The sequence below is a fragment of the Typopeltis vanoorti genome, chromosome 24 (assembly GCF_054136105.1).
Source record: "Typopeltis vanoorti isolate ZY-2024b chromosome 24, IOZ_Tvanoo_1.0, whole genome shotgun sequence".
NCBI classification, from domain to species: Eukaryota; Metazoa; Arthropoda; class Arachnida; order Uropygi; family Thelyphonidae; genus Typopeltis; species Typopeltis vanoorti.
The window spans coordinates 84,933,280-84,960,788 of NC_143572.1; the positions used below are offsets into that span (position 1 = coordinate 84,933,280).

Genomic DNA, 27,509 nt, shown 5'->3' on the forward strand with positions numbered 1-27,509 from the left:
TATCAGTATAAACGTTGATGCGATGTCCACTTGCTGTCATGGAAATCAAAACTGAACTTTTCATACTAGATCCCCATAGGCAAACTACTCATTGCACAGGTTTTTTTTTGCCCCAAGGGCGTCACTTTTGCATTTACCAGAACTAACATACTATGCCACATTATAAATCCTTGAATATCAACAAGGTAATTTTATATTATATTACTGTTCTTCAACCGATTGAATTAAATCCGACAGGTGTAGCTATGCGTGACACGTATTGGAGAAACAATTCGATGTCATTTGTTGCAGAAAATTCCAGCGCAGTGGAATTAGGTGGTGAAGTATCATTACGTATCCTCCCAATTCACTTATTCTAAAGGTGCTTAATTACGAATTATTAAGTAAATATTGATTTGTCATATACAAGGTGATATAACTAATAATTTTGTGCCTTTTATAGTATCCAAGCAGTCAATGAAAAAGATCTACAACCGGAGAATTGCCCTAACTTTCCGACCTACGTACGTGGCGGGTGCTAATTTTAGGAAATAGCGATACGCCGCAAAGTATGCGAGGAACTAGCCGATGAGAACAAGACTTTATAAGGTTAGTAAACTCTAATTGTAACAAATATCATTTTTACTGATCACGCAAAACTGAGTGAAAGACAGTACAAAAAATTATCAGAAGACAGAAAGCTGGTCAATGTATTACATGAAAATTTAGCGATCAACCAAGTTCACAATAGTCAAGTCCTTTGTCTAAAGCCATACGCATTCGTCTGCTGAACAGCAGTCGCAGGCAAATGTGTCACTCAGCCCTGACTGCAGTGTAGCTACGGAATCGTATTAAATTTCAGAACTTGCATATCATGCACTTTCTTAACTGTAAGTTATGACAGCGCAAGCAAAGAAAATTACGAGTCAACAGCACATTTTGAACTATTCCAATTATAAAATCAGACTCTTTCTTTCAAACGATCATTTCATTAACAAGGGAGTCGACTGGAAATCGCAGCGGGCGCATAACTGCGTGAGTGGATAAATCGTCACCTATGGCAACCGGATGTGACGCATCGGTAACAAGGGGCCGAAATGAAAGCTTCGCATTGAAGGGACTAGGTGACGTACTGTTCTGTCAGAGGAAGAGGAATATAACGGGTCACTACTCGAGTGCAGATTCAAGGAGATAATTTTCCTTATCAGGAATTATACTACATGTTTCTTTATTATGCAGCCATGTAGACGGCATGGATTTCGCATTTTTTACTCTTTCAGATATTTTTCTTGATACTTTAAAATGGTGCAAACTGTAGAAGCGGCAAGAAAAAATTTCTTAGAAAGAGCTTTAACAGTGCAATCCGCTTGATGGTTGGTGATAATTTTGCTAATATGCTTTTCTTTGTTTCTTTTTCTAGTTTTCCACTATTGCTTCCTTTTGACACTGTTGGAAGAGTGGAAGGGTTATAGTTAAGAAGAATAAAAAATAAAAAATCAGGTGTTATTGAAGGAAACTACGAATAACACATTCACGTCGCGATGGCTCGTGAGTGATTTAGGTGCGTTCATTACGTTATTTTCTTATTCTTCACGCGTTCGGAATAAAGTCTGTTCCAACTAAGATTTCATCTTCTTTTATGGTAACTTTTTCTAGGGTTTTCTGTTTTTCTTTTATTCTTTGGTTTCCAAATGTAGACTTGCTTTATTATTCTTTCTTCACTGTACTTGTTCAATTCATTTTATTTTTTGGGGTGAAAGCAAATTGTTCATTGCTTGTATTTGATATTGTTTTCTTATGTCTGTATTTTTTATTTTATCTGGTCTAGTTTTATTTACTATTTATCTTAATATATTCATTTCACCTGTGTTTGACATTTGGCTTGTTTTCTTAGTGTCTAGTCTTGTTTCTGCATTATATGTCATAATAGGCCTGATTACTGCTTTATTAATTCTTTTTCAAGCATCCTGATATTCTTGCAGCTTTTTCAACTTGTTCTCTGACTTCTGGATGTGGCCTTCCTTCCCAGTTCAGTTGTATAGTTAAATACTTGTAATGTGTTATTTGTTCTATAATAGTACCTTCCAATTCTAATTTACATCTTTGTGGTTCTTGTGAAATTGTCGTACATTTTGTTTTGGTTTTTGATATCTTCATATTATATAATTTTGTTGCTTTATTAAATGCAAGTAGTAATGTTTCTAATTTGATTTAAATTTCTGCAATTAATATTACATCATCTGCGTAACATATAGTTCTTATTATTCTATTTTTATCACTGCTGTATTTTTTTTTTTTTTAAGGTTTAGTTTTATTCCATCCATTATTATGTTGAATAATGTTTGACTTATGGAGTCTCCTTGTCTAATGCCATTATTAATTTGTATTTCTTTACTTGTTTTTCCATGTTTTTATTATACAACTATTGTTATCATATATTTCTTTATTTGTGTTATGTTTTCTGATACTTTTCTTCTCTGCAATATATCTATTACATCTTGAATTCATATTCTATGAAATGCTCTTCCAGGTCTATAATGCATATAAATAATTTTATATTATTATCTATTGTTTTCTCGATCAATTGTTGAATTATAAATATTGCATCTGTACATGATCTATCTTCTCTGAATCCCTGTTGTTAATCTAGTAGATTAATTTCCTTTGTTATTTTATTATTTAGAATTCTTGTTAGTACTTTTGACAAAGTATTTAATAAATTTATCCTTCTATAATTTTTGGCATAACTGTTGGTCCCACAGACCAACAGATATGCAGCATAGGAATGGCAAGCAAGCTGCGTTAATTGCCTAAAATCTTTAGAGATGAATTGGCCAGCAAATAGAAGCAGAAATAATGCTACAATGTAATGGAAAGCCAACACACCTAACTGAAGTCTACATAGAGTAGGCAAGAATATAGCTACGTGGAATGCAAACAGCATTTATAATATTTCAACCATCAACATCAGAACATTGCATAAACCTGGTAAATTAAAACTGATTGAGAGAGAACTAGAACTGTTCAAATGGGAAATAGTTGGAGTTGCAGAGACTCTCTAGATTAAGGAAAAAATCAACTTAAAAAATTTAACCTTATTTTACTTAGGAAGGAAAGATAACCATCACAGAGAAGGTGTAGCACTATTCATTTTAAAAAATGGTTCCTAAACTCAATAGTTGATGTAAGAAAGATTTCCTCTAGGATCATTTCCCTGAGATCCAAAGCAAAAGAAAAAGGAATATTCATAAAAATAATAGGTTTATACCCTAGTCCAATCACATGAAGAGGTGGAATATAGTCTCGTTTCTTCTCTGTGTCAAAAAAAAAAAAAAAAAAACTCCCCTGTGTCTCTGGAAGTTTACTTTGCAGTCTACTCATCGGCACTTGCAGATTCACCATATATTTTCACATTATGCAGTGCAAATCGCTGCTTTAATCTCATAAATCAACCGGAAGAAGCATTTGAATTTGTAGTCGTAATCGGATTTTGCTTTCTTCTTCAACATGTTGAAGAGACTTAGTGCCTTAGCGGTTATGGTCATAGTGATAAGAGGTATGCGCTTTTGATTCAGGTCCTCTATGCGTGATGATAGTAGGTTTTCTAATTAGCGATAGGACCTTGTTGTAGCTTCATCACTATCGTTGAACTTGGAACTTCGTTTCGAGATCAGTTTCTTACCTCTTTTGTGATTCTTCACTAGGTTTTTCAATTGGGTGTGTAGGGAACATGTTGCACAAAATATCACAAAATATTTAATGATAAATACACAAATAATATATTTCTTCAACACAAAATCAAAAGAGAAACCGTTGAAGATGTGCTGAATGCGCATGATGCATTGTTGCTAATTAGAAACCTGTTTACTTTACACTCGCTTGCATCTTGTTCAAAAGTATAGTTGAAAATGTTATTTATTCCATTATGGGATCACGGATGTAAGTCGTGGGATGACTGTGTATGTCTGCTGAATTTCATTTTATACACACATCAGGCATTATATATGTGGCATAACGGATTTACTCGGCTGAGAGACATATTTTTAAAAAGATTTTAAAATGACTGAAAATCTAGACATAAGAAGTGAAAAATACTGTTTAATTAAGCAGGATTAATTTCTTCTTCATAGAAGACATCTTTTAAAATCTGTTCTCAGTTGTTGGATAGATTTAGCCTATGTCATGAAAGCCGTGTTTTATGATTTCAGAGGCGGTAGAATAGGGAGTACAATCTATCATCTCGTATGTTGGTTGCCAGGTGTTCTTCATGTTGTTTTGTGCAGCAGTCAATTTGTCTCTGTAGTACTTTCATTTCTTATTTGAGTTGTTTGGCGATTCCTTCTTATCTTATATTCAGTTTTTAAAGTTGTGTTATTTGGATGTCGCTTTAATCGTTTCCATTGAATGTATTTTCTGTGTCTAGGATTATGTTTTTTGTTCTCCAAGTTTTGGCTTGTTCTTTAAACGAATTCTGCCTTTCTTTCAGCTTTCTTATATATTTGATACGATGAAAATTTAATGTTGTTGTATAAGGTATGTATTGAATCTGGTAACGCCATATGTTTCCAGTTGATTTTTGTTATTTTGTCGTTGACTATTTCTTTGTCTATTATTGTTTTTTCTATTATTATTATTTGTTGGAGAAGACACTGAATGTGAAATAAAAGAAACATTTGGAAGAATGCAAGAGGAAAACGACTTCTACATTTCTATTTCTATAAATAATATGACCTTTTAGTTGGCAATACGCTTTTTGAAATACAGAAACAAAGACGCTATGCATGGAAATCCCCAAGAGATGTTCCACGAAAACAGATTAATTACATACTAGCCAAGAATTGATACAAAAACCAACTGAAATCATACTGTAGTTACCCAGGAGCTGAAATTGAGAGTGACTAAACATTCGTTATTATTGCAAGATATAAAGAAAATGAGAAAATACATTGAATAAGCAGAGAACAAAATAGAATATTGAAATTCTGCAACCCACATATAAAAAAAGAATTTAAAAAAGAGATTGCATGCAAATAACAGTGAGCAAGACAATGTAAACAAGGAAATAAATAAAATTAATTTGCAAATTGGTTAAGAGACATATATTGAATATTTCTATGTACATTTTTTTTCTTTTAGGGAGAAGACAGAAAAGTTGGTAACAATTAAATTCTGAATTCAAGTACGAGTCATGCAACGTGTGTATAATATCACGTTGTCGTTCGCATCTATCCACTAGGGGAAAGCACTATTACTTAATAGATACAGTGAGCCCTTGATAGAGAAATTATTTAATAGTTATCAACCCCTTTCCAGATTACAATCTAATGTTAAAGGGATCCTACTTCCCTTCCTTAAAGGATCATCTGAACAAACAGAAAGGAAATTTCACAGATATAATTTGTGCATCACCATCAAACAACTAGACAGGAAGTTGTAGTTTTTGTTCAACCTATCAAAGATATATTATCACCTTTATCTTTGCCTGGTGTTTATGAAACACCCTCTTCTTGTCATATTTGCTGCTGTGGAGAGATTGGCTGTTTTGATACTATTAGAATCAGAGACCATCATGCTTATATAAGATGTTTGGATTTTTAACGTTGAGGCCTTGCTTCTCATGCAATCGACACTAGATAGAGTTCACTGGAACTGTAAAAAGATGCTACATTACAGTAAGTTTGAAATTTGATTGTCTATTTTTTTATTCAAGTGGAGCTCTATGTCACATTCCTAATATTATTTGGAAAGACTGTATACCTGTTTCTAAGTTGCGAGAAGTGATTTCTGTTAATTGGTTGTAATGTTTAATGTTTTATGTAATTATTTCTTAATTAATTATGTATCTATTCCTATGCCACTGAACTCTATTACTGTTTCCTTCTACTGGATAGCTGCAACACACACATGAGATATTATACACATGATGTATAAATCATTCTTGTATTGAGAATTTAAATGTTTTTATCAGTTTTTCTGTCTTCTCCCTCAACGAAGTTTTTGACATAATGAGCGAAATATAATTAAGTAATAAATTATATTTAGTTTTCTTTTGCAGGTCAAAACCTATAGAAATAAATAAAAGATCAGCACAAAAAAGTTTTAAGATTTAAAAAATTACCACCGTGAACTTCTTTTATTACTACAAATAAGTTACTTCAGTTAACAGAAGAACGTCAAAAAAGGCAAGTAAAAGAAAATTGTGAAAAGCAAGGAACACTATCGAAGACTACGAAGCAAAATTAAAGAAAGCTTCAAAAAAAGAGCAAAGGAGAATTGTACAAAGTAATATAAAAAGTTAAATATAAACTAAAATGAGAAAAAATGGTGATAAGCAATATGGAATAATTGCTGCTCACACCTCCAGTCCATCCTGAAACAAAAAAAGTAAAGAAGGACGAGATAAAAAAAAAAAAAAAAAAAGACGAAAGTTACTGGTAACATTGATATAGTAGAAAGAAGGATATCTTGAAGACTTATACAGTGAAATAAACATGAATAGTGAACTTACTGAACAAGAAATAATTAACCAGAGAAGCACATGAAGAAATTTAAAGAGAGATCAATGAATTTCCTATCTGCAACACAGATATGCAACAGATGAAATACCTTCTGAAATTGTAAGACTCGTTGTGTTGCGTCTGCAGGATTTCGTCTTCCCAGATTCCCGCTTGATATATTAGGACTAGTAAGTATTCGATTTCTAGGTAAGCTGTAGCTGCATTAGCTGAGAATCAACATGATTTAAAATAGTCGTTAAAGAAAGTAGATGAGGTTTCATCTGATCATTAACTCTACAAAATAATACAAAAACTAAAATAATGGTAACAGTGTCAAAAATAAATAAATAAAAAAGAATGTAAAATAATTTTGATTACAGGTAAAAATAATGACCAAGTAACATCACTCATATCTTGGAGGAATTAACCAAGATGACCGAAGATGTACACTGAAAATACAAAGAAAAATTTCTATGGCAAAATAAGTATTGATGAAAAAATCATTTAATACTAGTAAGATTAGTAAAGACATGGAGAAAAGAAAACTTACGAATAAATTTTCAAGAAATAAAACAGTCGAGTATTAAAGAGAGTCATCTTGTGACACACATGAGGAGACAATGAATGGATTATAGACGTGTTCGAAGGAGAGAAACCTGAGAAAAGAAGAGCACAGCCAAAATACACCTTTGAGGAAGTATTAGTCGGAAAAGGAAAGCCAGAAATAGGGTGATCTGGAGGAGGAATCTTTCCATTTCCACAGGGATTATCACTTAGAATAATGTAAAGAAGGAAATCCAAAGAAATAAGAACAAAGAATAATATCAACAGAAGTATGGCTGTTCATGCTACCTACAGCTGTAAATCACAGTTGTTTGTCTAATAATAATTGACACACAACCAACTGAATAAAATGGTATTTTTAAGAAATTCACTCTCGGATTGAAAAGCAATTTTTAAACCTTCACCATTATTTCACAGTTTCGAAGTGTGCAATAAATACGTTCATATCTATCTTCATCCTCAGAGTTATTGCTCATTATTCAACTTCAGAATATAATATCACCCCATGTCTCTCTGCTTAGCTTATTATTTTGTGATGATGTGTTTGGCAAATCAAATCATGTTTGTTAACACTCATCGTTTTAAGAGTGATAATTCTCTTGAATTATCACTCTTAAAACTTAAAATTAGATAAAATTTTAAATATTAAATATTAGATATGTTGAGAATTTAACATTAATTACATTATTTCTCTTTACAGATTGTGAATAGGGTTACTGAAATGAGACATTTTGCCTACTAAGGTGATATGTCGTATTGTGTGAAGACTGTTAAGTTGTAGTAAACATTTCATGCTAGATTTGCAAAATAAAAATGAAATATTTCTGAACAGGTTGCTCTTCTAGTGGCATAATGGAAAAGCATCAAATGAGAATGGAATTGACTACCCAAATTCAAAAAAAAAAAAAAGAATAAATCTCCTCCTGCAAAAACGGCCTAGTTGCATTTCCCATTGAAATATCTTAATTGAGAAGAAAATCTGGAAAAGTATTTCGTATCTGCATCATCCAAGACGCAGTTTGTATATCACAGTAGTAGTATGAATTGACATCAGAAAATGCACAATAATTAGTCGGGTAAAAAAAAAACTGTGCAAAGTATTCCACAAATCCTTGAAGTTATCATATCAACTTAAAAGACATGAGACAAATCAGAGCAATCCAGCAATAATAGACTTCAGAGGTAAAGAGCCGTGCTAAAAATGTGGGAAAAACTTTCATCGTCGTGTCAGCATAAAAAGGCTATAGAAAATGCATGTGGAAGAAGGGAAAATATTCCTTCTATATAACACGTCAGAAAAATTTCTCTGATTCAGGAAATCTTCGAGACCATCTGAAAACACTCGTTCGAGAAGCTATTTTCATGTGAAAATTACAGCAAGACCTTTTCCTCATTTACACACCTGAAGAGGCAGAAGGCTACAGTGAACTGCAATGAAAATCTGTTGGAATGTGAAATGCGACAGACGGTTTTCCAGTTGATATTATTTGAAGATACACAAACTTGTGCTTCTGAAGAGTTATCTACGAGATAACATCGTTGAGAAATATTTTCCATGCGAAATTTACAACAACACGTTTTTAGACAGTTCGAGACTGAAAAGTCATCAAAGAGTGCATACTGCTGAGAAACTTTTAACATTCGAAATTTGAAACTAGAAATTTTCCTGCAGTTCAATTTGAAGTCATCTAAGAGTGCATACTGGTGAGAAACCTTTTCTAGTTTTCATGCAGTTCGAGTCTGAAAAGTCGTCTAAGATTGCAGACTGGTGAGAAAACTTTACTTTGTGAAGTTTGCAACAAGATGTTTTCAGCCAGTTCTAGTCTGAAACGTCATCAAAGATTGCATGCTAATGAGAAACCTTTTCTTTGCGAAATTTGCAGCAAGAGGTTTTCATTCAGTTCGAATCTGAAAAATCATCTAAGAGTGCATACTGGTGAGAAACCTTTTCTATGCGAAATTTGCAACAAGAAATTTTCATTCAGTTGGAGTCTGAAAAGTCATCTAAGAATTCATACTGGTGAGAAACCTTTTCTGTGCGAAATTTGCAACAAGAAATTTTCATTCAGTTGGAGTCTGAAAAGTCATCTAAGAGTTCATACTGGTGAGAAACCTTTTCTGTGCGAAATTTGCAACAAGAAATTTTCATTCAGTTGGAGTCTGAAAAGTCATCTAAGAGTTCATACTGGTGAGAAACCTTTTCTGTGCGAAATTTGCAACAAGAAATTTTCAGTCAGTTGGAGTCTGAAAAGTCATCTAAGAGTTCATACTGGTGGGAAACTTTTTCTATGCAAAATTTGCTACAAGAACTTTTCCTGTAGTTCAAGACTGAAAAGTCATCAAAGATTGCATACTGGTGAAAAACCTTTTCTTTGCGAAATTTGTAACAAGATGTTTTCAGTCAGTTGGAGTCTGAAAAGTCATCTAAGAGTTCATACTGGTGAGAAACCTTTTCTATGCAAAATTTGCAACAAGAACTTTTCTTATAGTTCAAGACTGAAATGTCATCTAAGAGTGCATACTGGTGAGAAACCTTTTCCATGCGAAATTTGCAACAAGAAATTTTCGTGCAGTTCGAATCTCAAAAGTCATCGAAGATTGCATACCGGCGAGAAACCTTTTCTTTGTGAAATTTGCAACAAGATGTTTTCATTCAGTTCGAATCTGAAAAATCATCTAAGAGTGCATACTGGTGAGAAACGTTTCCTCTGCGAAATTTGCAACCAGAAGTTTTCATTTAGTTGGAGTCTGAAAAATCATCTAGGAATTCATACTGGTGAGAAACCTTTTCAATGCAAAATTTGCAACAAGATGTTTTCAGACAGTTCTAGTCTGAAAAGTCATCTAAGATTGCATACTGGCGAGAAACCTTTTCTTTGTGAAATTTGCAACAAGATGTTTTCAGTCAGTTCGAATCTGAAAAATCATCTCAGAGTACATACTGCTGAGAAACCTTTTCTATGCGAAATTTGCAACAAGAAATTTTCGTGCAGTTCGAATCTCAAAAGTCATCGAAGATTGCATACCGGCGAGAAACCTTATCTTTGTGAAATTTGCAACAAGATGTTTTCAGTCAGTTCGAATCTGAAAAATCATCTAAGAGTGCATACTGGTGAGAAACCTTTTCGGTGCGAAATTTGCAACAAGATGTTTTCAGTCAGTTCGAATCTGAAAAATCATCTAAGAGTGCATAGTGGTGAGAAACCTTTTCGGTGCGAAATTTGCAACAAGAAGTTTTCATTCAGTTCGAATCTGAAAAGTCATCTAAGAGTGCATACTGGTGAGAATCATTTTACTTCTCCCATGCGTAGCTCTAGGTTTTCAGTTATAGAATCCCAAAGCACCAAAAACCCTACCATCTGATTGGTGAAATGTTTTTACCTGTAAAATATGTTCAAAGAATTTTTGGATCATTCTATTTAAAAAAAAAAAAACTGATAAAATTCACACCACAGATTGCATCTTTGCATGCGAAATTTTTCATGAAAAATTCCTCGACTCGTTTAACCTGAAAAGACACGAAAGAGTTCTCTGCAGAGAGTAACCGTTTCCATTCGAAATTTGTAAAGAGGTTCAGACAGTTCGAGTCTGGAAAGACATCTACGAGTGCATACTAAAAGAAACCTTTTACTTGTACTGTGCGTAGCTCTAGATTTTCGGCTACATAGTCCCTTAAATAGTACCAAAAACGCTACCATGTGACTAAAGAATTTTTTTTCCTTGTAAAATGTGGGAAACAGTTTTATGAATAAGGCTGACTTAAAAATTACATGAATATGCACAGAAGAGATTACTCCTTCACAAACAAAATCATACACAAAACATTTCTCGAGTCGTCTCATTTGAAATGACACGAAAATTTTCACACCAGAGCGAAATCTTTCTCGTATGAAATTTAAAACGAGATTTTCTGAGAGTTCGAGTCTCAAAAGACTTCTATGAATACATACTGTTGAGAACCCTTTCGCTTACAGAACGTGCGGGAAAACATTTTCGCGGAAGGAACCTTTCTGGACCCTTTGAAGAATTCAACACAGCTAATGAGTTATGGGTGAACATTTTGCCTCGATATGAATAATTTTATTATTGCATTTATCTAAGTCGCCTTTTTAAGCACAACATAAAAGTATTCTTGAAGAGGTTTATTTTTTTTCGAAAATAATTAATCCATGTGAGTAGCACTGCATTTCCAGGTGTCACTTGAGTTTTAAAAGTATCATTACGTGGACTGAAGGGAAATTAATCGTAAATTTATAAAAATAGTGCGAAGGAGTGGGTTTTAATATCGCAAAAATTGAACTCTTGTAGACATTGTTTAGTGCTATGCGTTGAAGAAAGTTGCAGTATCATGAACTTGCTGACACCAAGCAGGGATTTTCCAGTCTCTTGAATGGCTCAATATTTTTTTCCTTAATTTTTGTTGCTAATTTAGAAATAAAATTCTCTTGAAGGAATAGATACAGTGTTTTTCTGATAGATTACCTGCGATTTTTTTATTTTTATTTATTTTTTTTATGGTATTCGATCAGTTCCTCGCATGTTTAAATTAAATCAATGGCTTCGCACTTGACAATGAAAGAGAACAAAAAGCTGTTTCTAAGAAGTGTTTGAAGAGCTTAGTTTTTTCGTATAAGGCACTAGGAAAATGAAAAAATTTCAGATCACTGATTATTTTTTTTTTTGTTTTTCTGTGAGCACTCAGGTGAATTTTGTACATGCTAATAACTAGTAACCATGACAAATTTCCACCAAAATATTTTTAGTTGTAGCCATACTACCCTCGTCCCTTTTCAAAACCGTCAGAGTAGGAAAGAACAAGAAAGTAATGACAGCTGGAGAAACAACAGCAGCTAGTATGCGCAACTTCGATATATTCCTTTCAGATTTTTTCATCGTAAATACCAAAGAGGGCGATTTCAGTGACTTTTTGAATGAAAAAATTTTAAGTTCATTAGTTGTATTGTTTTTTTAATATTTTATTTTAAGTTTCACGCGTTCCACGTTTTTTTTAATTTAGTGTGAAATGAGAATTGTATTCATCTGCTTTGCAGATAATTTATTGTGTGAAATGTAAATTACAAGTTGTAATTGCTAAGCAATGTCTGCTGAGATGGTTCAATTTCTGAAATTTAATAAAATGCAGTTCTTTTTGTTGTAAAGTTGTGAGAATATTTTAATAACATAATTGCTTTTAACAAATACTCATTTTAATGTATAAAATTTTTTTAAAAACATAAATAGTTTTTGGATGTGACTCCGGGGATATAACTGAAATTGAATTCTAAAAAAGCAAATCGGATCAAGCTATAATGCACACATTTGTTTCTCTACTTCAAGTTAAGTCTTATTCTTCTCTCCTCGTCTTTTTGTTCATCGAAATTTAACTGACAACTTCCTTGAGGAAACTTCACCTAAATGTACCCAGCAGAGTATTCTCTTATAATTATGATAGCTAATTACCTAATTTCTAATCCCATTTATAATCACTTTAAATTCAAATTTTGTTTCTCATTCATTTCTCTCATGATGCTGTATTGGTATACAAATATTTCTCCCCCATTGTTTAGTTTCATTTGAGATGACACCATACCCATAAGATTTTGTACATGATCCAACTTATTTCTAGAAGTGCGCAGTAGACCATTGGAAGAAGTGTTGACCATTATTAAAAACTTACATCAGAAAAAAGGATCTGATGAGATTCAAGAGAACGTTTTAAAAATTTCATACTGATTTCTATTTTGGAAACATTTACAGTCGACTGTAATTGCCAAGTGTTTTAGAGTCAATTATTAAAATTTCAGGAAATATTTCATTTATTAGCATATTCTGATCACTACATTATAAAATAATAGAGCTGGTATTATGGAAACTAAATGAAAATGCCCTTGGTGGGATGGGCAAAACACGTCGGGAGTATTATTATTCCTGATAGGGCTATCGAAGGCATGAAGGCCATCCTACTATGCCCAGATAAATGCTAGCAGGTGAAGACCAGGGAATGGGTGTATCTGCCTTAATTTAGTGCCCATTAGACATTCATGGTGAAGGATTTAACACAGCATACCATGCCGGCTATTTGGCAGCTGCTCCAGGGATGGAAATGAGAAATTAGCGACTGGCACTCCCACTATCACTAACAAAAAAAAATATATTAAAAGCTGGATCCACATTCAGACTCTGCAGCCATTTAAAGACCAGAACCTTGAATATTAGGACTCTGTTACAATCAGGTCAATTCAAACTACTACAGCACAAACTAAAAGGATATGCATGGACTGTTATGAGATTTTTTGAAATTCGATGGCCCAAAACAAGAGCCAACGACGGATGAGAGATTACACTTTACTCTGGATGATTGCATTGGAAAAGAAGGTGTTGGGTTTTTGATACACAAAACATCATGATATTCTGTCATGTAATTTAATCCTATCAATAGCAGAATTGCTATATTCCAACTAAGAGGGAAACCTCTCAATATCACCATCATGTAGGTCTATGTCCCAACCACAGGCCACAAAGATTCCAAAGTAGAAGAATTTTATGGTCAATGCAACAATTACCTGAGCGAATTGAAAGACCTTTTGATTGTACATGACGATTGGAATAACGAAATTGGAACATACATCGGTAAAGATTTTCTCTCATTTGTCTGACCCTATGGATATGGGGAGAGAAAGGAAGAGGTTTAGAATTGATCAATTTTGCCTAAAAAATGAACTCACCATTACTAACACTGTTTTCCCATAAACCTTCCAGAAGTTAGACATGGACCTCCCCTGATGGTAAAAGACACAACCCAATCGACTTAATCCCTGTAAGCACAAAATTCAAAAACTCCATCAAACTCACACGAACCAGATCATTTCCTGGAGCTGACAATGGCAACGACCACAATATGGTCATCACAAATATGAATATGAAAATGAGGGATATATTACCTACAAAGTCAACTCGTAAAAGGTATAATAGAATATAGAAAAATTAAAAGACACCCAAATAAATACATTATTTCAACACAAAATAAATTTTGACACAAGCATCAAAATATAGAATAATATCGAATCAAAACGAAATTCTTCTCACAAAAGATAACTACAGCTGAAGAAATGCTTGAATACAAAAAAGTCAATAAACCATGGATAACCAAAAATATTTGTGACCTTTGTGATGAAAGGAGAAATTTAAAATATATTAAGAGTGGTAACAATAGATCAGTATAAATACCAAGATTATTAAAAAAAGAAATCAAACCTGCTAGAAAACTACAGATATTAGATGAATGCAAAAACATAGAGGACCTAAATAAAATAATGCTAAAAGTGCTTTTCAAATTATCAATGAATTACCCAAAGCTTTTACTGCAATTAATTGTAGTATAGAAGATGGAACGCTTATCATGGATAACCAGAAAATAGTTGCTAGATGGAAATGTTACACAACCAAGCTTTTTTGAAAGGATCCCCAACCGACTGATATTTTGGACGGAATTTTGCCAGTTTCGGAGGAAGGAGAATACCCGATATTAAAAGAAGTCATTGCAGCAGCTCCTCAAAAACAGAAAAATCGCCATTTGTTGACGGTGTTACAATAGAACTGATATGGGTAGGAGGTAACATCATCATAGACACATTGCTAAATTTATTTCAGGATGTATGGAACTTTTTCTAAAAAGGGAAACAGCAACTGTAAGACAATAAGACATTAGCCATGCAAGCAAAATATTGTTAAAAATATTGTGAAGAATCGAAAAGAAAATAGAAAACAGACTATCAGAACAAGCAGGTCCGAATGTCCAGAATACAATCGACCATATTTTTACCTTACACATAGTAGGTAAAATATACAGAGACCATAACAAAATAATCTGTCACAGCTTTTTAGACCTTCAGAAAACTTTGAATCAATATGGCAAGAGGCATTATGAAAAATTTTAGAACATTATATGATATAGACCATGTATCGATATAACCCTGTTAGGGGTCGATAGAAAAATATAAGACATCATTGTACTTGTAATATTTAATTCGGTTAACTTGGATTACCTCCATCCTGAATGACAATGCAATTAAGAGTGAATCCTGGGAACAGTGACATGAATAGGACCTGTAAGATGGAGCAAGGTCATGAAAATAGTTACGGAGGCCAATCATGTAGCCCAAAATGACGTATTTACCAATAAATGAATGTCGGTGGTTCCGGCGCGGCAGGAGCGAGATTGCAACACCTGAGTGGTTGCTTATTTACTTACACGTATTCGATCCCAGTTCTCATTTTTGCACATCGACATACAAGTGAGCGTTAATGTTCTAAAATTCATCAACATACATATTATAAACCAATCGTAATTCATTCACGAACTAAATTTCTCTATGTTGAAGAGTTGAGCAGGGCTGGTAGTTTTTTACATCCTATATATACCTATAGGAAGATTGTATTATTATTTTGTTATCTAAATTAAATTTTATATATTATTTATCCCTCCTATCAATTATGTAATGTTAAGAAGGACGTCAAAAACAAAAACGTATGCCTTTGACGTTAAGCCAATATAATAACATATGCTATATTATACATACAATAAACACTGTAACTATAAAATAAACAATCTAAGAACTCACATCAGCGTCTTTTTTGCTTGTATTATTATTATAATTACGTAATGGTAAAATAGAGGGGTCGATAAAAAGTCAAGAAACTCTTGGCGGGGTCGACAGTCCAAGAAGTTTGGTGATCCCTGGTATAGACAAAAAATCATTAAGATTAATAAAGCTCTTTATTCCTCATCTGATATAAGAATTGAAATTAAAAATTACTGCAGTGAACCGTTCCAGGCAGAAAGGGGATAAGACAGGGATGCGTCTTGTCTCCTCTTCTTTTAATTGTTTAATGGAATATATCAAAGATGAAGCTCTTCATTAATATGACAATTGAATAGTATTTGCAGTCTACGAATAAACAACTTACGTTTTGCAGACGATATTGATCTTCTGCCAGACTCATAATCATAGTTTGAGTTGGCACTGAAGTTTTACGACCGGATGCCCTTCCTGACATCAACCCTTGCATTTATCCGGGCTTGGGACCGGCACCTATTGAGGCTAGCTTGCTTCCTTCAGTGGCTGCATCAGACGAAATGACTTAGCAAGATAGGAAAGACTCACCCCTAGCCCTCGAATACTCTAATAGCATCAGGGGGAAGGAGCAAGGTGTGGAGGAGACTCATAATAAACAGTGACCCCACTTAAGTGGGAGAAGCTGCAGAAGAAGAAGAAGAAGATTGATCTTCTGTTAGAAAGTGGAGAAGAATTACAAGGGATAACCAACGGCGTTTTTGGAACATTAAAAAAAAATATGGATTATACATAAACCTGCAAAAAACAATGATAACCTCAAAATCAGTCATTGAACTCTTAAAGATTCAAATTGAGAATATAAACACGTTCACGTCTCTATAAAGCACACTGGTCAAGATGGTCGTTCGAAACCGATATTAAATACCGAATTGCTATGACAACTGTGGCCCTACCGAAGTTAAAACCATCGTGAAGAGATAACTGAATAGCAATCGCAACCAGAATAAGACTAATTGACACTTTGGTGAATTCTATCCTCTTGTATGGTTGTGAGGCCTGGACTTTAACGGAAGATGAGAGGAGACTCCTGTCTTTTGAAACGAAAACTTACAGAAGACCTTTCAGAATTCCCCATACAGCTCACGAAACCATGAAAATGTCCGAAAACTGATTGATCCAACAGACTGGGAAAAAGGGGAAAATTTTCTGACAGTCATCAGAAGAAGACAGATGAAATGGTTCGGATATGTGGAGAGAGCTAATGGCATTCCAAAGCAAGCACTTGAGGAATCGTTGCACGATTAAGGATTACGGTCCGATCTCGATTAAAATGGACTGATAACATCAAAAAAAATAGACAAATTCCTCCCTTTCTCAACTGACATCAAGAACAAGAGGCCAAGATGATTATAAGAGGCTAACAAAGAATATCATCTTACAGCCATGAGTGACCCAACTGTCGATTTAGGACTCTTGAAGTGAAGAAGAATGTCATACTGGCCGCAAAGACAAAACACAAACTACTATAGTTAAAACTGTAGTTGCACTGCACATTGATGTTAAAATACTACTTCAATGCTTATTGAATAACCATATCAGCATGTCACATACTGGACTGCATTCTCTCAACTACATTAAGTAGTGATTGTTATAAACCTAACAGTCACTACTTAATAGCTACCCGTAGATTCCACACCTTCTAATGAAAAAAATTAGAATTATCAAAGAAAATGTGTTGAATGATTTGCAATTCCAATTTATTTCAAAGAATAATTATTACAAAATATGAATTAGCATATTTTTAAAAAATAATAAAAAAAGGAAGATGAGTTAAGATGAATTCGCATCGTCTGAATCTACTTACTTTGTAGATTATATAACCATTTACTCACATAAAAATGTAATTTTAATTAAAATAAACTTACTTGAAAACATTCACAAATTTTTAATAATTTTTATTGTGATTCAAAGTATTAAAATATTCCAAATTTCTTCAATCGGTTTAGAGGAGAGCGTAGGAATAGCATATATTTCAGTAGTTGCAGGACTGACTCGTGTTGCAGGAATCGTTTCCGTGTGGATTTCAGTTAATCATTTGCTAAACATGGGTGGAACGAGTGGCATATTCGAAGCTAAGAAGTTTCGTATGGTGTCACTAAGCAAAGGCCAAACACCACAGTTTTAAACTAAGGAATTCAAATGTTGTCAAGCAAGCGTGAGTAAAGTATTCAGACAGTATTCTAATCAACGGAGTTTTCAAAACTTTCGTTATTATCTTTAGTTATTACTAAAAGTAAAAAGGAAAATTCCAGTTTCAAACCGTTAGTTATTACCTTTCGTTTGCTGTTGCAGCGATCGAAAGGTAATAACTACATCAAGAGATTAGAGGAGATTGAAGAATATCGAGGAAAAACCGCTTCCGATGTGTAAAGTACTTTCACAGCAGATGGAAAGAACGAGGTTCGAACGTGTCTAAATCTACGATGTTGAGACAACTTCAGAAATTACGAATTCGGTTACGTGTGCCTAAGGGAAAGCCGCTCAACCTCAAATGGCAGAATTCCAGTTCAGATTTTGCAATATTGCATGCGCCTCCATTTCCTATATTTCCATCACGTCGTCTCCCAAAGCTCACATGAATGCGTGTCACATCGGGAACTAAGTTAGTGCAATTGACGAAAATCCTTTGCAAAATATCCACTCCCGAATGGAATTATTTCTTTGCGTTGGGTTACTGTCGTTCCAGCAGCATTATTTAAGGATATCTTTCCATAATAACTTTTTCTCTTACCCACAAGAAAGAGAAAAATATTCGGGATTCTCTTTGCCCTGCCCAGCTAATTTTACCTCATAATTTCTTTTGTATTCCTAACAAGGTTGGTAATCATTCTTGCCGCACTTGTTTATTAGCAATATGTATTATTCACAGAAATCAAAATCCCAAATTCAGTAAATATCTCTCTAACTTGATTTTCTATCTATTTATTTTTATTATTTTTTTCTTTTTAGTTTTTGCTTTATTCACTTTCAATAGTAGTTAATTGCGAAATTTTAATCTAATATATCGTCAGATATTTATATCAAAATAATCAATAATGACAAACTTAAAAGTAAAAACTGAAAGGAATAGTAATTAAGATCTTCCCGATCTTAATTACTATTCCTTTTTTACTTAATTACTTATCTTAATTACTTAATTACTTCCCGTAATTAAGAACCCGAATCAACATCTGTACGTGGAACAGTAGTCATGATACCAAAATTATGGAACTGATGCTACAACCGAAAGAATACTTAGGCAATTATCGCTTACATCGATGTGGTTTATGTTGTTCCAGTCTGGTATGGAGGAACACGTTCGTGTTAAACTTATCTGAGTATGATATATAATGGATACGGCTTTGATGAGCTGTAACCTTTCCATGCTATTTTACAATATAAAACCACAGACATAACTATATTCAGAGATCCAAATACAAAAATAGCAACAGTAGTATCATGTTTTGTTAAAATAAACGAGTAAAAGTTAAATAAGAATAATAAATTAATTGAAAAATATATTATTACCTACTGCGACAACTACTTTAATCATATAATCTAAATATAAATATAAAATGTTTCATTTTCCAGTAACATGCAGAGCATGCCTTGCTGATTGACAGAATGGTTAACGTATCTGCTTTCCAACCACCCTACTTAGGTGAAAGTTAAATTTTGTCGCCTAGTCCGAGATCACCTTACTTACTGGAGGCCTGCGATTCACATCAACGGAAAAAATATATATATATGATTAAGTTCCAACTCAGTTCCAGCGCCCACTGCAGAGAGTGCAGATGAAAACATTGAGATATTTCACACAGATCTACAACTAGAAATTGATGAGGTGCCGAAGCAGGATATACTCATCATTGGAGGAGACTGGAATGCAAACATATTCAAAAATAACACGGGATGGGAAAAGGTTATAGGAAAATTTGGATATCTAGAAAGAAATGAACGTGGAGAGACGCTTCTGAAATTTGCCAACGATAACATCCTGATGATTTGCAATACCAAATTCCAACAAAAAGATTGTCGTAAATGGATGTGGCGCTCCTTCGATTGCAAACACAGGAATATGACCGACATGATATTAATAGACCAGAAATGCAGAACCTCAGTTCAACAGTGATCATTCCAAGGAGCTGATATTGATTCGGACCACAGCTTAGTGATTACGAATATAAGACTAAAGCTGAAACAAAAGTAAAAAGGAAAGTTCCAAAAAGTAAGAGACATCTCAAAATTAATTGAAGAGATAGGCTAAGAGCAGCATATCAGAACATAATGGAAACTAAGCTTAAACCCCGAAGTGAAAAACAAAATATAAATACAAGAGCAGAACGACAGACTACAGTGCTGAAAAAAGCAGTAGATGAGGTTATTCCTGAAAGAAAAAAGATCAACAAGAAATGGATAACTCTGGAAACCCTAAAATTGGTACAAGAGAAAAGAGAATTGAAACTTAAAAGAGATAATTCAGAGGCAGCAGTGAGCTATACCATCAAAAATGCAATGAATTACGGAAAGCAGCAAGATCTGATAAAGCCAAATGGTTAGAGGACCAGTGCAAAGACATTGAACAGTGCTAAGGAGAACACAAAACTAGAGAGGTCTACATAGTTATAAGAAATGTCAATAGGAAGTGGCAACCAAGATCAGTAGCAATCAAATATGGAAATAATAAAGTATTGATGGACAAGACAGAAATCATACACAGATGGACAAGTTATTGCAGCGAACTATATAAAAATCAACTAAATGATACTGCAACAGAAGTAATCAAAGAACTAAAAGCAATCTCTCCACCAGCAGAGATCTTTGAAGATGACATCTTGGAAGTGGAGGTGAATAAGGCTATAAATCATCTGAAGAACAACAAGATTCCTGGAAATGAAAACATAATAATCGAGATGCTAAAATAGGGGGAAGAATTAGTTGTAAAAAAATACATACTTTATGTAATGAAATATGGAGATCAGGGTGTCCGCCAAAGAGTGGAAAAACTCGGTCTTGGTTGTTCCTCATAAGAAAGGCAGTGCTTTAGAAAGCGCCATTTACAGAACTATTGCATTAATGAGTCATCTTGGAAATGTGCTGATGAAAATCATAACAGAACGCCTGAAGAGGCATATTATGGCACACCTTCTGGATGAGCAAACCGGATTTAGAAAAGTTCGAAGTACAGTGCTATAGATACTCGCACTAAGACTAATAGCAGAGAAAGCTCGAAGAAAGAACAAAAAGATATACTGCTGTTTCGTGGATATCCAAAAAGCATTTGATAATATTGACCAAAATATAACATGGGCTGTCTTGGAATCCTATGGTGTGGATAACAAATTGATCCACCTCTAGACAACAAACTGAAAGATATAAACAGCCAAGCACAAGCAAAAATCAGAATAGCAGGTGAGACTGGAGATTGGTTTGCCACTAGTCAAGGCACAAGCTAAGGGGGACCCAATATCACCAATCATCTTCATCACACATCTGGAAAGAACACTAGATAAGATTAAAGAAGAAGGTGGAGGCATTTCGATAAATGGCATGAGAATAAAGTACCTCTGGTTTGCAGATGACATCGTCCTGATTGAAGAAAATGCAGCAAGGCTGGAACACACATTGCAAACAATATATACAGAAGGAAAAAGATATGGACTAAATGCCAACTTCGAAAAAACTAAAACAATGATATACGGACAACAGGAGTTACTGAAGAGTGTTACGATAGATTTCAACTGGAAAATGTGGAAGACTTCATAAATCTTGGATGCCAGATGGCACAAGAATTGGACCCCAAAAGAGAGATAAAAATTAGAATAGCAAGCGCAACAACTATTTGGAAAGCCATAGACAAAATATGGAAGAGCAGAGCTATAAAGATGCAAACTAAACTGCGCATTGTAGAAACATATATTTTTAGCTGCATGCTCTATGAATGCGAGGCCTGGGTATTCCTGGGAGAATCTGAAAAGAAAATATTGGTATTTGAGAGGAAGTGCTATGGGCATTGGACCCATGGTTGTTGATAATGATTCAGTTCAGCATAATTCTTAGCATGAAAGTCAGTAATTGAGTTCGTGCAGAATTTTATCACGATTAAATTTGTTGGCCTGTAAATAGCATTTAGTATTAAGGCGTGTGTTCGATTGGCAGTATTAATTATTTCAATGTAAAGGATTTCAGCATGCACAAACTGATAAACAGTTTCAATTTCTGTTAATTTATCTGTGAGAAATAATAATATTCCAGTCTGGAATTTGAAAAGCTGTTGCTTCATCATTAGTAACGAATACGTCTGTAATGACCGATATATTAATAACATCATTGATGCTTCTAATTTTAATATAGGGGATGGAGAGACCTGTCGTTTAAACTGCGTTGTTTCCATGTATCGAGGTATTCAAAAGTACAAATGCTGAAATATTCTAGTTTATTTACATCCGCTTGATGGTACACGTTAATTTTTTGTTGTTGTTTTTGTGCTGAAGTCTTTTTTTTTTATCTAATTAGAAATTTATTGTTATACTCTTGCAACCTGTCTTTGTCTTCCAAGATTTTGATTTGTATTGACTTTGAAATTTTTGATATCCTGAAGAACATCTTAGCATCTCAGATCCAGAATAATTGATATTTTTTTTTCTGTTTTCGATTTTCTGACTTGGTAAAATATATTTTGGTTGAACTGTGTTAACATTCTCAAGTATTAAGACTGGTGTATTGTTCTGCAATTCGTTCATGTTCCTTGACAACTGTTTTTTCAGTCTGCTGGCTTTTATGAGAATGTGTCTTATGGATTTGCTTTTAACACGTACAATGACTGATGCGTATCGTGGCAAGTCTCATGTTTTGCCCTTCCTGGGAATCCGATTTAAGGCCTTAGTTTCGTTATGCTGTAGGGGGGGTAGTTAATTGCAACACCTGATTATAGAACTTCATCTGTAAAGTTTTGTGTAGGTGCAGTTTCATGAATACCGTTGCACCATCGTAGGTGGCAGCGTTTCTTTGTTCTCACGGGAGAATAGGCACTTCCATTCCACATTTTTTGCATTGGATTTACGTTGTGAGGGTATATCGGAAAGATTGTAAGATGTAAAGTGAAGATTCCTAACACATTTCCTACAAGTTATGTGATTTCTATCCGAAGATAGATGGTTCAGGCACTTGTTGCACTTCATGACTCACCTTTCTTCCTTGGAGAAACTGTAGCTTTATAAATTGTAAGAGTAAATCTTCTTTGACATTAGAAGACTACTACTGTTAGCAACAAGATTAAACGTTTTTGTTTCTATATCTGGAGTAACGAGCGAGAGAGAAAGAGATTTGTTGGTTAAAAGTAAATCAGAGGCTGTTACGATTTCCATATCCTCATCGATTGGATGAGATCATGGCTGACATGTCTCCGAATTTTACAGCTCCTCTTACAAAAATTGAAAAGAGCACACATCAGATGAATTGGGTGCTTCAAAGCCTGCCACCTAGTAGCGAAAAAGTTCACATCCCCTTTATAAAGATTTGGTGCGTAAATCCAAATCTAGAACTTTTTGTTCAGATTTTTTTCAGTGGGTTTCTTCATGATGCAAAAGTGGTTGGGAGCATTCAATCGCAGTTCCTTTCAAGGTGCTTTCAGGTTTGTAGAAGAAATTCCTAAGAGAGGAACAAGAGATCACAGTTGGAAATTCAGTAACGGTGTAGTTAGTACGGGTGTAAGGTTCAAATTCTTTGCTATGAGAGTGACGAATGAGTCAAATCGGCTGCTTGAGGTGGTTTCAATGAGAACCGCCAATTAAATTTACATCAACTAGAATATTTTATATCTGATCCAGATACGAATGGCCAGAAGACATACAGCACTTCAGGGCCATGTGCGGGCAAGAGGAGTAGAAGATAGGAGGAATCTGTTCACATGTTGCTTGAACAGCTAAGTTTTTATTCTTTGAGGAAATCATAGTGGTCAAGGTTTTTCCAAAGGAGAGAAACAGATGGAATAACAGAGAAAGTAGTGAAGTTGGTTCGATGAGTTTGAAGATGGTCTTCAATATTTTTTACCAGTTGTCGTTGTTCTAATGATTTTGAAGTAAGCTGGAGGAATTCGTGTCAATTCTGCATTACACTGTGCAAAAAAGTGTCTGCAGAAGAGGCACAAGACATAAACTGAACTTATATGAGAGAGGATTTGAAGTGGGTATTCGAGAAATTATCATTAATTAGTTGAATTGCCCTTTTCTGTATAGAATCGAGCAATCTTAGAGAGAAGCTTGGTGTACCACTCCAAATAGAGGAGCAGTATTCCATGACAGGGTGGATTTTGGATTTGCATAGAGTCAGGATGTGTGGGGGTTCAAAGTAATGTCTTTTGTCTACAAATACAAATATTTTCGAGAATGTAGAAGCTATAGTTGAAATGCGTTCAGCTTCCCTCCTTGCACGTACAGATCAGTGCAAGAAGAGAACTCTGATCATGTTTGGGTATTTCAATATTACTGAAGGCAAGAGGTCAGGAATGCAAGTTCTTTCTTGCGATTGATCAGAAAGATTTGATATTTGATGGCATTGACACTTACAATGTTGTCCTTGCCCAACTGGAAAAACTATTAGAACTGAGTTCAGGTCATTGGTCATGACACTGAGGATTCTAATACTATATTACTACAAGGGTATTCCAATCCTTTTCCAATCCTATCCACAGGATTAGAAAAAAACAGATCATTGATATATAAAAAGGAAGAGAAAGGGGAAAGAACAGAATCCTGTCGAAATCCTACATTGTTTTGTAGCACGATGAGCATAAACCATCCACTATGATATGTAGTGAGCAAAAATTGGGAAAGTTAATGATCCAGTTGCAGAGTGAATAAGGCAGACCATAAGATGGATATCGGTTACATAGACTCTTTCACCAAACCCGAGAAAATGCATTTGGAATGTTGAGAGCAAAAATATCAGTTTCTGAAAATATAACTATGGTCTGAGTCCAGAGGTGATTGATGGACGCAATCACCTCTTGAGGTGAGATGGTCAGCTGTAGATGGAGTGTTGAGAAATTCATACTATTGGCCATAATTAGTTGATATGTTTCTAAATGGTTCAAAAGTTGGTTGTTGATAACCTCCATTTTTTCAGAGACAATATAAGTGAGACTAATTGGATCTTTGGTTGTCTTTAATCATTCTTCTTTGGGATAGGATGAATGTAAACCTGTTTCTATGTTTCAAGGTAGATGAGAGCTGAATATGATAGATACAAGTTGCAACAGAGAATTAGTGTTAGTTCTGGGAGACAATTTTTAGCACAATAGTTTGGATAGTATCAGAGACCAGATGCTTTGTATGTCTTCATGTTATTAAGAATTATTCGGATTTCATTTTCTGGAAGACTCTGGAAGCCACAAAGAGCGCCTATATCGTGGAAAGCAAATGACCTTCCTCCAGATCATTAATGCAAGAATTGGAAAAGAAGACTGATTCCAGTAAGTCACTTTTGTCTTTATGTGATATAACTTCTGTACTATCAATGTATGAGAGTGATAAGAACCTGGGTGGAAGAGGTTTCTCCCAATGCCCTTGGTAACAGACAAAAAGGACCGACTGACATTTGGGCATGAGGAGAATTTACAGAATTTGGCACTTTCAAAGTCTGACTTCAAATTAGTGATGAATCTTTTACGACTGTTGAAAGGATTAGAACAGGCAGAGTGGGCAACAGAAGATTTTGCCTTCACCCATCCATAATATGCAAAGATACTTTTCTCTTGCAGCATATATGCAATTTTTTGCGAACCACGGCTTTGATGGTGGGTGAGAATTTCGAGTGGAATAAGAAATGAAAGGCTTCAATCCTGTTAAGATGATTTCTGTTATCTTGTCTGGGCAGGGGTTTGGATGAAAAGAACTGAAGCAATAGATGGACAATCCATTGGAGGAATATTATCCATTGAGATCCTTCTAAATGGCACCCTTGTATTACTTAGTTACCAAGAACAGAACCAATAACCACAGCATACAAGGATAGGGATCGTGTTACGAAGAAGTCAAGTGTGCTTGCACACTGAACAGGGTTGCCAGGTACTCCGGTAGGAAGAATAGCGATCTGAGATAGGTCATTGCTCATGACAAACACCTCAACATCTCCTTTTTGATTGATCGATGAAACTGAAGAAGTGGAACCAATATGAATTTTTTACTTTGAAATACCCAACAAGCATGACCTTACTACTGCAATATTTCGACTGCAGAAAGTTCAGTTTTAGACAGAGATAGCTGAAGAGGTTAAAGTGTTTGAGGTGTTTTGAGAGCAATAAAATAGCATATGAAAAGGACAGGTTGATTTGGTAAAGAAATTTTGAGCCAATGAATTTCAACTATGGTATTTATTTTATGTATAGTGGTGAGGCAATTAATTTTGCTGTCTTGGAAGTGTTGATATTTGAAATGGAAGGTCTTGAAGAAGCAGGTGATGTAAACAATTATACTATCATTTTTATTCTTCGGGATGGTCCGAAACTTCCTCATTTACCAGTGCATATCCCATGCGTAGGATGTCGAACAAGGAATCATTTTTACATTACTCGAACCATAGCGAAACAGACCGTCAAAATTCAGGAAAAGAAGGGTACACGATTGTGAGTTGTTTATGGAAATTCTTTACATAAATAATCTTTACATAATTTGCGATTACAGCATTTTTCGAAATGGGATGAAATGCTCGTTATACGTGCAAGTAAGAAATCACATCCGCTTGTTTATTACATTGTTCTGGACAACATCTATGCAACAGACCACATCCCAAAGAAATTTGATTTTACTGCAGATCTCAAAAAATTCTTCCACAAAAGTAACATTAAAATTCCAAGCAAATAACCCAACACTAATTCTTACAAAAAAAATTTCTTTGCACATTAACTTCACCAAATATCGATGGCCTAAAAAGCAATATAAACGGTGATGCGATGTCCACTTGCTGTCATGGAAATCAAAACAGAACTTTTCATACAAGAACCCCATAGGCAAACTACTCATTGCACAGGTCTTTTTGCCCCAAGGGCATCACTTTTGCATTTACCAGAACTAACATACTATGCCACACAATTAATCCTTGAATATCAACAAAGTAATTTTATATTATATTACTGTTTTTCAACCTATTGGAGATACCAAAAAAAAAAAATCGACTAACGCCTTTTTATTCCCGTATACGGGAAGTAAGCGAGGCCATTTAGCCCTATCTAACTTTTGGAGACTGAGTGGGCAGTTCAATCTCCACTGATACCCAATTAGAGATAGATGACCCAAGGCTATCACAAATTAAGCGGTACACAGTGAAGAGAGACGGCTCAAATGTGCCGCCATCTCGTGGTCCCTAACCCTAACACAATATATTTAATGTCTAAAATAATGTGGGTTCTACGGTCGATTTTCTTGAGTTTACAGGACGAAAAATCCGAGTTTCTGGGAGGAAAATCCCGCTTTCCTGTGCCAGAGATCGACTAACTCGGGAACTGGGCGAAAAAAGGCTTGGAAAGATTTCCTCTAGTCGCCAACTAGACTCGAAACAAAGTCTTCCTTCGTGCGTCCAAGCGCCGTGGTGTGCAAAAGCCACACCCATTGAGCTACACAGGCTCACTCGGAGATACAATTCGATGTTATTTGTTCAGTAGTGTAGCGAAGTCCTCAATTTGCACTCTAGGTGGCAAAGTATCAGTAAGTAGCCTCCTAATTCACTTAATCTTAAGGTGCTTAATTACGAATTAGTAAGTAAATTTTGATTTGTCATATACCTTATCACTACGAGGTGATATCACTGATAATTTTGTGGCTTTTATAATATCCAAGCAGTCAATGAAAAAGATCTT

The 27,509-nt window shown here is 34.7% G+C and overlaps 1 protein-coding gene across 1 annotated transcript; it reads left to right on the top strand.

Annotated features, from left to right (window-relative positions):
- The first annotated feature begins 427 nt into the window (after nucleotides 1-427).
- On the top strand, nucleotides 428-12,192 carry LOC150093512 (uncharacterized). Its single transcript, XM_090414019.1, has 2 exons — nucleotides 428-588; nucleotides 7,741-12,192. Exon 2 carries the CDS (start codon nucleotides 8,844-8,846, stop codon nucleotides 10,401-10,403), a length of 1,560 nt encoding a protein of 519 aa, XP_090270145.1. The 5' UTR covers nucleotides 428-588; nucleotides 7,741-8,843; the 3' UTR covers nucleotides 10,404-12,192.
- Nucleotides 12,193-27,509: the final 15,317 nt, after the last annotated feature.